A 12,126-nucleotide genomic window follows, 5' to 3' on the forward strand; every position below is an offset into this window, starting at 1 on the left:
GAATATAAGATTGACATATAGTTCATGGAAACACTCGCCATTTAATACATGCAAAACCATTAACATTTTGCTCAAAGGTTTGCCTATGTTAACCCACATACACATTATTCAATATCTCAGACAATCCTAAAAGGCACATGCACTGACATATCCAACCTTTTGATTTAGTACTTCAATCCTCATTCTGCTTTCATTATATAAATTTAACCACATCATGTTCCTTTTAATGGACTTCCAAAAATAAAATGGAACTCATTACCTCACTTCACACTGGCTCTGGCTACCTATTTGCCTTTTAGTAACCATTATAATTAAAATGGTCTAAACATCAATCTCTTTGTGTATCTCATTCTACTCTTCTGGATCAATATTAAGAAAAAGATGGAAGCCATTGCTTTTCAGTTTATATTATGATATACGATACGATTGAACTTTATTTATCCTATGAGGGAAATTGATCTGCCAACAGTCATAAAAACACAAAATAGATAATAGACAATAGGTGCAGGAGTAGGCCATTCGGCCCTTCGAGCCAGCACTGCCATTCAATGTGATCATGGCTGATCATTCTCAATCAGTACCCCGATCAAATATCTCAATCAAATATTCTCAATCAAATACATGAAACATGAAATTAAAGTGACAAATGGAAAGGATAGATAATGTGCAAAGATTGGGGAAGGGGGGAGTCAGTCTCAGTCTATCCCATGACAGAAGGGGAAGAGTTGTACAGTTTGATAGCCATAGGGAAGAAGGATCTCCTGTGGCATCTGTCCTGCTTCTTGATAGAACTAGTCTATTGCTGAAGGTACTCCTCAGGTTGATCAGTGAGTCATGGAGGGGGTGAGCTGTATTGTCCAGGATGCTCCGCAGTTTGAGGAGCATCCTCCCCTCCAAGACCACCTCCCAATAATCCAACTCTGCCCCCAGGACGGAGCCAGCCATCCTGATGTGTTTGTTAATTCTATTGCCGTCCGCGGCCTTCGCCCTGCGGCCCCAGCACATGGCAGCAAAGAAGATGGCACTGGCTATCGCCGATTGGTAGAACATCTGCAGCATCTTACTGTAGAACTTGAGCGGAGCCTTCTCAAAAAGTACAGCCAGCTCTGTACCTTCTTGTACAGGGCCTCATCGTTTCTGGACCAGTCGAGTTTACTGTCCAGGTACACTCCAAGGTATTTGTACTCCCTGGTAAACTGCACATCCACATCATTGATGGAGACAGGGGACAGGGGTGTTCCTCTCCTCCTAAAGTCCACCACTAACTCCTTAGCCTTGTCGGTGTTGAGCTGCAGTGTTAAAACTGACAATTTTTTAAAAATAGTAAAATCCGTGGATGGAGAACATAAGTTGTGCATAAGAGTTAATCAAGCAACAGACTACAACGATAATGAAGTTAAAAAAAAACTTCTTGAATACGAGGAAACTGCAATGTGGACTTTAAGTTTGGCACCTGAACATAAAATTAATGTGTATAAATTGACTGTTATAGAAATGTTGATATTGGTTTGTGCTGGATCAAGTGAGTAGTTCTCTACCACCTTTTCAAGGGCAATTAGACACATGTGATAAATGGTCCTATTGCCAGCTACATCCACAATATAGTTTTGTGCCCAGCTAATAAGATAAAGCTCATTCCAGTCTTAAAAGTAGACATCATTTGCCAAACATAAATTCAAAGCTAAAGTGCCCTTCGTTGGTCATTCACTCTCTAATTGTTTAAATATAATTTTTGGTTTCATTCTGTTAATTGTTCCCATTAATTTTAGCAGACTGTAGTGAGCATTATCTTCTATGTGACACCATTAATTAACCACATTTTTAGTTTATTGAGGAAGAATCTTTGCTTGCTCTGAAGATGCTGATTTATAGTACAGATATTCTCCATTTCTGCTCATGTACTGTAAAATAATTATTAGCATGTGTTATTATAACCTACTGCCCTCACCTGATCTGTAGGTGGTGCTCAGGTATTTAAAACAATGTCACAGAAGGTACTCCCAAGGCATGAATGCACCAACGTTTTAAAATAATTACACTTTAGTGCCTTGGTCAATGGCTGGGCGAAGATCCATCATGCCCCCTGTGTTCAACACCAGCCACGCTTAAGCACATCCTCACTGGGTGTAAAGTAAGCCTCTCCCAAGGACGGTACACCTGGAGACATAATCAAGTGCTCAAATGCCTGGCAGCGACTCTGGAAAGCAAGAGAACAACCAACAATGCCCTGCCGCCCAGAACAACCAACCCAGTTATGCCAATTGCCTTTGTTCGGGACGGGGAACAAAAGCAACGGAAAATTCCACCAAGGACAAGGTTTGGACAGCTGGAGGCAGCCCGGGACTGGCAGATGCTGGTGGATGTGGACCAGCGGCTTACAGTTCCACCAGAGATAGCCATCACCAACTTGAGGCCTGATCTTGTCCTCTGGTCCAACTCTCAGCTCATGGTGTATTTTGTGGAGCTCACAGTCCCTTGGGAGGATGCTGTGCAGGAAGCCTTTGAAAGAAAGAAACTGCGCTACACAGACCTTGCAGCGGAGGCAGAACAGCGGGGCTGGAGAGCAAAGATCTGCCCGGTAGAAGTTGGATGTCGAGGATTTGTGGCAACAAATACCGTAAGACTGATGAAGGACCTGGGGATCAGCGGACAAGCCCTACGCCAGGCTATCAAGGAAACATCACAGGTGGCAGAGCGGAGTAGCCAGTGGCTCTGGCTGAAGAGGAAAGACCCAATCTGGTCTCCCAAATAAGCCGGCTAGGCAGATGTAGAGGGGGGTGGTTCTGGGACGCCAGAATGCACTGCTGAGCCTACTGGAGACGTCGTGGGTCCAATCAGCGAAACGTCGATGAAAGTAGGTGCCCATTTGATAACCCCAATGACGTGTCTGCCTAGCCTTTTCTCAACATCGGAGGAGCATAGGTGAGTGCATAAGCCTCCTATCACCACCGGGAGCAAATTGACATTTGGCACTTTGGATTTCTAACATCTTGTCCTGTGTATTTGGAAACATGGAGATTCTGTCAAACTTTCAAGATGACATTCAATTTTTTTTCTCGCAGAGTTTTGTAAAACATTTCAAAATATCTGAACTAATAATCCTGTTGATAGGATGAATTACTTCACATATTAAAGTACACTAGAGAACAAATGCATGCCCACCAGTGTTATCGGTCTGTTAGGCCAAAGCTATCCCATTTTATCAAGCCAAGGTAGACGCTGAAAACTATAGATTATAATGGCATAAGATACAGAAGTAGTGAAATGTGTTATGATATTCCGGGGCAATCTTTATACAGCTCCATCATTTGAATGGAACTTCACTCGATTTGAATGTGGATTGGTAAAGTACAGTAGGTGAAAGACTGAATTGTGACAAGGAAGTTGTAAATGTAAGTTATAATTCATAATGTTAATTTTCTATCAATATTTGAAGAGTTGCCATCTAATTTTCAATAATTCTGAGTCTTAGCCAGATCAGGCAGGTTCCCTGTTGGAGAATTACAATCAAAATTCACATTTCAATGCTTTGCTTTTTTATTGAGGTGCTCGCATTTCTTGAGTAACTTTGTTCTATTGGTATTATTTGTCTCTCAATTTTAAATTACACCAGATAATGTGATGAAATTAGGTGTTTCCTTGAAAGGGTATAGATCATTGTCATGACTGCAAAGAAGAGGGGGGAATTTATGTGGAGTCAACAATATGGGCACATTGAGCTTCCGCAAGTCATCAGTTGAAACTGCAATATGGTATGATTCATCATTCAAGTCAAATATCTGTCCCAATGTTTCAAATTCAGATTAAAAACTGTAAATCCAATTTTGTGTAATAAATGTTTAAACAAGATTTTGAAATATTTGCAATTTTTAGCAAAGAAAATAATGGATTCTTTTCTGATACTGATCTAATGATTTTTAAATATAGAGTGTGAAATTCAGCACAGAACATGATTTCTCTTACCAGTCAATTAAAATAGAAAAAAATGTGTGTGGGTTATCTGAATAACCTCGCAAAATTGATATGTTTTTAAGTTTCATTTGATCAAATTGAATTTAAACAAGTTATTTTAATACCTCTTAAAAAAAAATATTACTATTTTTCGGCAGCACAGTGACGCGGCGATAGTTGGTGCCTTCCAGCACCAAAGATCCAAGTTTGAACCTGACTGTGGGTGCTGTTCGTACGGAATTTGTACATTCTCCCTGTGACAGCATGGGTTTTCACCGGGTGCTCCTGTTTCCTCCCACACTCCAAAGATATACAGGTTTGCAGGTTAATTGGCTTTGGTAAAAACAATTAAGTTGTCCCTTGTGGTGCATGATAGTGCTAGGGAGGGATGATCGCCAATCGGCACAGACTGTGTGGACTGAAGGGCCGCACTGTGTCTCTAAATTACTGTAAAAGGTAGAAACATTTCTATTATCTGAACATGTAGGCTTACCTTTGCCTTGTTAAACAAGTTGACAATGTTGAGGTTGGTTGATACAAGTTCTCTGCTGGGCATGCTCTGTAACTGTGTAACAATGCATGATTCACATATCTGCTGTAGCCTATGTATTTGGTACATTTCAGCACATATAAGAAGAGCCATCGCTTGGAGAATGCTGGCTAGAAAAATGTAAGTTAAACTTATAAACACCTTTCTAATAATACCAATAATCACTGTACACCATGTAGAAACAGGAATTGTAGATGCTGGTTTACAAAAAGTCACAAAATGTTGGAGTAACAGCAGGTCAGGCAGAATCTATGTATTCCACAGATGTTGCCTGACCCTCAGAGTTACTCCAGCACTTTGTTTTTTGTTATTACCGTACACAAAATTGACATATTTAAACATGTTGTAGGCCTTATATCAGTGTAGATTTCTTATCATGATTTGCACCTCTCAACTACTAGGTATAAATAATGTACAGTCAGAGAAATCCAAGTAAAAAGCTGCAGCATATTTTATAAACATGACACACTGCAACCACAGTGTGCAGGAGGTGAATGGACTGAACAGTTAAGGAGGATGGCCACAATCATGAGACTATTTACCCTGGGTGGTGTTAAACCTCCTGAGTGAATTCCAGACACCCTGGCAAATTGAATCCATTCAATCACACTTCTGGCTAGTGCTTTGTACAGGATGAAATGCTTTCAAAGTCGTTGGTTGAGTCATTTGCTGTAGTATACTTCACCTCAGATTTGCCATTAGACCAGAGTTCTTAAATGACTGCTCCAGTTAAATTTCTGTTCAAATATAACCCCAGGTGGGGAAACTTCATAATCATAATGTTTTTGAATATGAATATTGGTTAAACTCTGTTACTGGAGATAATCATTTCTTTGCACAGTGTGGTGTGACATGTCAGCCTTTGCCTTAATAATGGCTGGGTCTTATAGTAGTCACTCGTGAAGTGTTTTACTTATGGAGGAGCTGTGAATGGAATTAAACGCTGTCTCCTCATCAATGAATATTTCAGGATCTGACCTATAAAACGGAAGAAAGGTAATTGAAGATGCACTAAGGATGGTTGGCTGTTGTCACACTGCACAGAGAAACTAATGCATCTAGGTCTTGGAGCAGAGATTATTAATTTCCAAAAATTACAAATGCATTCCTTCGTTTGATTATTGACACCAGCCAGAGAAAATCTCCTTGATTCAATTATCAGTTTTATCAGAGTTCCTTGAAGGCAGATTAGAGTAATTATTGTGAAGATTTCAAGGGCAGTCACTTTCACCTCACTTTTGGAATTCTGTTTTTTTGTTAATATTTGGATCAAGACTGCATTGAGATCTGAAGCTGAGTGGTCCAGGGTGAGACCCAACTTTGCCGTCAATAAGATCCTTTTTCATAAAATGCCACTTGGTTCCAGAGTTGATTGCACATTCCATCATTTTGCTGATGACTGAGATTAGACACATGGAGCAGTAACTAGCTGGATTGAAAGCATCCTGTTTTATGTGATGACAAAACATGGAAAGTTTCCATATTGTTGTAGTTATGCATTAAAAAGCTTAACTAAAAGATGAACTAGATGGTCCTGGAACACAAATTTTCAGCATGAAAGTTGAGATGATGTCTGCTGCCTATTGCCATCTATGCTGGGTCTTGAAGCTCCCAACATCAGGTCATCAGCATTGGATAAAAAGCATCTCCAATAAATGAATTAGAAATGGTTAAATAAGACAATTATCCTTGATTATTACACAATTGACAGCATGGATTTGCACATTGATGAGGACAGTGATGTCACATACATGCCCAGTTGGGGAATTTCAAATGTAACATTAAAGCCTATGTTAAAGAAAACGTAGACTCTGCATGCTTATTTAGAAACTGACTTGCAAACAGGATGAACAAGGGTACTGCTTCCCAATAGTTGAAAAAAATTACGTGAATAAAATCTGTCAATCAGATTTTTAACATTAAAAATTATGGATGTCACAAATAAAATTGACATTAAACAAATGAAGTTTGGAAACAGATTGACCACTATTATTTTCTTGAAAATTCCTCCCTCTTCCTCTACAAAATTAGTTCCTTACCTGTGCAGCATGAATCAGTATACAGGTACTCCAAGAAAGAGAGGAAGGTTTCCTTCGAAACACCATGAATAGGAATATTACACGCATTTGTTTCAGCATAGTTTCCGCTAAACATTGCAGCCATAACATCGCAACGAGCCACCAAGACAGCTTTATGAGCATATATAGAGATATCTTGAGAAAGAGACAAAGATAAAATCATTTTATTCACTTTGATTCTGCAAATGGAACAATTATTTCTAATTTCTTATGGATAAATACAACTAAACGATAGAATTAGAAAAGTGAAAATATTACACCTTATGCATGATTATTTTTCATCATATTAATACTTTTGCATGTGCTTTGTATCTGACATTTCTGAGGTAATCAAGGAGTATGCGGTGATATTCTGGATTAAATTTCTCAAGGCAGATGACATTCCCTGATATGTGCACCTACAAATAAGAAGTGTGATTTGAAACTTCACTGACAGTCCTGAGTTACAGGGAGAGGCGAGACCGACCGAGATATTTTTCTTTGGAGCATAGGAGGCTGAGGGGTCACCTTATTGATGCGTACAAAATCATGAGGAACATGGCTAAAGTGTACGATTACTGTCTTTCTCCACAGAGTAAAATTAGAGGGCACAGGCTAAAGATGGAAAAGGAGAAATTTAAGAGCAACATCAGGGGCAAGTTTTTCAATCAGAGGGTAGTCTATATCTGGAACAAGCTGCTAGAGGAAGCCATAGAAATGGATACAATCTCAACCTTGAAAAGACATTTAGACAGATATGAATAGGATGGGTTTAGAGGGCAATGGGATAAATGCAGGCAAATAGGATTAGCCCAGAATGTTAATGTACTTGGCATGCACAAATTGGGCCAATGGACTAGTTCCCATGCTGTATAACTCTAGGACTGTGAGAAAATCAAGATAACGTGTTTGCTGCATAGTGAAGAATATCGATTAATAGAGAAGAAAATAACCTTGATGGGAAATGCACCTAGGAGAGATATCTCCTGAAGTGGAAAAGTAATTTAACAGTCAATAGAATCTAGCATTAAATAAGACCTTGAACAAAGCAGATACAATTCTGCTGAAAGATTAGGATTTGATGTGGCAGATGAAATTTAACAGAGATTGTATATTTTGGTAAGAAAATTAAGGAGAGGTATTAAAAGCTAAATTGTGTAATTTCAAAGGAGTTGTAATCATTTCTTATACATGGATGTTTAAATTATGGAATGCACTGTTTGAGAGAGCAGGGAAGTTAATTCATATTCAAAAGCAGTTTTGATGAGGGAAGTGCTTGAAGGGGAAACTATTGTGGAGATATGGAAAATGGAAATGGGCTTAACTTAATTGTTCTTCAAAAGAGTTCTTCCAGCATGGTGCAATAAATGTCTGCCTCTGTCGCAATGACTAATGGCATCTGATGGAGTTATAAACTGCCCCCTATTTCCAGCACCATAAACTATTCCTTACAAAATATCCCCCAGATAAAGAAATAACAACATTAAAGAACTCTGAAATATTTTTGTATTTTCAATCAAAGCTATGAAAAAGAAGCAAATTATTTATCTTCAGCTATGACAAACATTTCCAGAGAGATGAAAATATTTTTTTTAGAAAAAGATAAGTTACTCACATCAATCTCTGCAGCAATGTTAGCCATAATTAAATTAAGAATAAAATGTGGCAAATACTAACATTATTAAAAGAATAGTGTTTGCATCTGCAATACTTTACTCCTAACTTATTTCCAGTTTCTCCTAATGTGCCACATGGAACAGTACAATACAGAAACAGGCTCGTCGACCCAACATGTCTGTGCCAAACATGATGCCCATTTAAGCTGCACATCTGCCAGCACATAGTCTATATTGCCCCCTGCCTTTTCATGTGTCCAAATGCTTCTTAAATGTTTTCTATTGAATGTACCTCTACTACTTCCCCTGGCAGCATGTTCCAGCACTTTTCATTCTCATGTAAAAAATCTTGCCCAGTTAATCTCCTTTAAACTTTCCCTCCCTCAGTTTAAAACAATGTCCTCGAGTATTTGACATTTCCAACCTGGGAAAAAGATTGACTACTTACCCTGTCTATGCCTCTCATAATTTTATACACGTCAAAAACTTTGCCTCCTCTGCCTCTTACATTCTAGCAAAAATAATCCAAGTTTGTCCAGCCTTTTCTTATAGTTATACTCTCCAATTAGGTAACATCCTGGTGAACTTCCTTTGCACCCTCTCCACATTCTTCCTCTAATGCAACAACCAGAACTACAAATTTCCCCCCCAAATGTGGACCGATCAAATTTTAACACAGCTACAACACAACTTCCCAACTTTAATACCTGGACCTTGACCGATAAAGACAAATACCCCAAAGTAATGTTTTATGTGTGATGTTTCATGGGATATCATTGACATGATTATAAGCATTTCGTTATAACATAAAGAGCAATATTGAGCATTCACAAACCAAGCCAAAATAACTCAGTTTCACAGAGCTCCAAAATCTTGACTTCCGTGAACAAAGAAAACTATACTAAGGCAGAAAATCCTGGAGATATTCAACCAGTTAGACAGAATCTGTGAGACACCATGAAAACAATTTGGCTCAAGGACCTTTCATCTGCAGACATTTCATAAACAGTCGTTTGGGTTTCAAAGAAATCTGTACCTTGTACTTTAAAAATGACATCAGCCAAGTCAGGGTTTTTGAGGAAAAGGCTCAAAGAACAGCAGCAGCTTTGAGACTGTTCCTTGCTTTTTGCTCTTTGATAGTCAATCCCAATGGAATAAAATGCCTGTAAGATATATTAAAAAAAGGACACTGGATAATTTGTTGTAATTATTTACATTTTCTCAAATAGCTTCTAAATTTGTCAAATTAATTTTCAAAATTATGGTGTATTTTTTATTTTTTAGGGATTCTACCACAATGTAACAAACAACATTTATATAGAGGTTCTAGGTATGTGTCAAGGATGAACACTGGATTTCTCTTCTTGTTCCAGTGTGGAGCTATTTGGGAGCTTATTCACATGAGACTACAATATGTGTTTGACAAAGGGAGGTGACACAATCTTACAAAATAAAATTCAAAGAAAGAAATATCAGGGGCAAGGATTCAATGATTGCATTGAGGGATACATAAACATAGATAAATAAACAATAGGTGTAGGAGTAGGCCATTCGGCCCTTCGTGTCAGCACCGCCATTCAATGTGATCATGGTTGATCACAATCAGTACCCCGTTCCTGCCTTCTCCCCATATCCCTTGATTCCGCTAGCTCTATCTAACTCGCTTTTAAATACATCCAGTGAATTGGCCTCCACTACCTCCATTGGCCACAGTTTAAGAATAAGGGATAGGCCATTTAGAACGGAGATGAGAAAAAACATTTTCAGAGTTGTAAATCTGCGGAATTCTCTGCGTCAGAAGGCAGTGGAGGCCAATTCTCTGAATGCTTTCAAGAGAGAGCAAAAATAAGGAGGTATGGGGAGAAGGCAGGAACGGGGTACTGATTGAGAATGATCAGCCATGATCACATTGAATGGTGGTGCTGGCTCGAAGGGCCGAATGGCCTACTTCTGCACTTATTGTCTATTGTCTATTGCCTTCTGAGGCAGAGAATTCCACAAATTCACAACTCTCTGTGTGAAAAAGTTTTTCCTCATCTCAGTTCTAAATGGCCTACCCCTTATTCTTAAACTGTGGCTCCTGGTTCTGGACTCCCCCAACATCAGGAACATGTTCCCCGCATCTAGCGTGTCCAATCCCTAAATAATGTTAGATGTTTCTAAAAGATCCCCTCTCATCCTTCTAAATTCCAGTGAATACAAGCCCAGTCGCTCCATTCTTTCATCATATGACAGTCCCGCCATCCCGGGAATTAACCTCATGAACCTAAGCTGCACTCCCTCAATAGCAAGAATGTCCTTCCTCAAATTAGGAGACTGCACACAATACTCCAGGTGTGGTCTCACCAGGGCCCTGTACAACTGCAGAAGGATCTCTTTGCTCCTATACTCAACTCCTCTCTTTATGAAGGCCAATATGCTATTAGCTTTCTTCACTGCCTGTTGTACCTGTATGCTTACTTTAAGTGACAGCGCGGAAACAGGCCCTTCGGCCCACCGAGTTTGTGTCGACCCCATATACTAACACTATCCTACACACTAGGGACAATTTACAATTTTACCATAGCCAATTAACCTACAAACCTATACATCTTTGCAGCATGGGAGGAAACCAGAGTACCCAGAAAACTCACACGGTCACAGGAAGAACGTACAAACACCGAACAGACAGCACCCGTAGCCAGGATCAAACTTGGGTCTCTGACACAGTAAGGCAGTAACTCTACTGCTATACCACTGTGCTGCCCTATCATTTATCAATTAAAAGTCTACAGATTATTATAAGAGTAGTTACTTTCAAAAGCATAAATATCAATGTATCATGATGCAGATATTTATTTTAAATGGAATGTAAAAACTGTTGGTCCCATCCAGTTTGCAATTATAAAGCACCGAAAGGAAGGTGAGGCGTTTCAATTGTGTCTATTGAGTAAGTTTTACAACTGAATAAAAACTTTACCAGTGTATCTTGCTTTATAGGTAATTCTTATAATCAAGGTATTTATTAACATTTTATTTGGATAAGGACCAAAGTGAGTTTCATTGTAAATTACTCAAAAATGATTATATTATCACTTCTCATGTTGTGGTGCACAGTAGATCAGACGCTTAACTTATAGTGTTCCTTTACATGAAGCACTGAACAGCAGTACTGAAGTACTAGCAGTACTGAACTACTATCTACGCCTCTGACTATCCTTGATCGGACTTTGCTGGCTTTACCTTGCACTAAACGTTATTCATTTCTCATGTATCTATACACTGTAAATGGATCGATTGTAATCATGTATTGTCTTTTTGCTGACTGGTTAGCACGCAACAAAAGCTTTTCACTGTACCTCAGTACACATGACAATAAACTAAACTACGTACATGAACACATGAAGAAACTTTGCCAATCAGTTTTACTCGCTATAGTTCCCTGAACATTTAATAAGAATCTGAGAAGTTACTTTTTCACACAAAGGGTGATGGGTATATGGAACAAGCTGCCAGAAGAGGTCGTTGAGGCAGGGACTATCCCAACATTTAAGAAAGTTAGACAGGAACATGTAAAGGACAGGTTTGGAGAGATATGGACCAAACACGGGCAGGTGGGACTAGCGTAGCTGGGACATGTTGGCAGTGTGGACAAGTTGGGCCTGTTTCCACACTGTACCACTCTATGACTCTATGAAGTTGAAAAGTTGAACTATTCCAGACGATAATAAATCATGTCAAGAGAACGAATGGACATGTCAAAAAATGTTGGAAAGTCTGCAAAGGCTTTTTAAAATTTAACAAAAATATTTTGGAACTAAAATGGTCAATTTACACAAAGGTAATCAATGTCAAAGGAAATTTTCCTTCGTGCCCACCCAAGAAATCATTTAATTGCTCTTTGTGCTTGTTCACTCCATTTCAGTTTGGGCTCCCAAATTTCTTTGTTCTGCTGCATTACCTAGTTTCTCAC

The 12,126-nt window shown here is 39.0% G+C and overlaps 1 protein-coding gene across 6 annotated transcripts in view; it reads right to left on the reverse strand.

Moving 5' to 3' along the window:
* Positions 1 to 12,126, reverse strand: part of rhobtb3 (Rho related BTB domain containing 3) — an 85,290-nt gene that overhangs the window by 2,878 nt on the left and 70,286 nt on the right. For 5 of the 6 annotated variants that reach the window (XM_078396474.1, XM_078396475.1, XM_078396473.1 and 2 more), the window contains 3 exons: positions 9,211 to 9,337; positions 6,541 to 6,714; positions 4,445 to 4,611 (listed from right to left, as the gene is read on the reverse strand). In XM_078396474.1, coding sequence (XP_078252600.1) covers positions 4,445 to 4,611; positions 6,541 to 6,714; positions 9,211 to 9,337 — 468 coding nt within the window. Of the gene's footprint in view, positions 1 to 947; positions 1,304 to 4,444; positions 4,612 to 6,540; positions 6,715 to 9,210; positions 9,338 to 12,126 lie in introns of those variants that run through there. The other variant, XM_078396476.1, reaches the window with a different exon arrangement.

This window comes from Rhinoraja longicauda, chromosome 3 (genome assembly GCF_053455715.1).
Source record: "Rhinoraja longicauda isolate Sanriku21f chromosome 3, sRhiLon1.1, whole genome shotgun sequence".
NCBI lineage: Eukaryota > Metazoa > Chordata > Chondrichthyes > Rajiformes > Arhynchobatidae > Rhinoraja > Rhinoraja longicauda.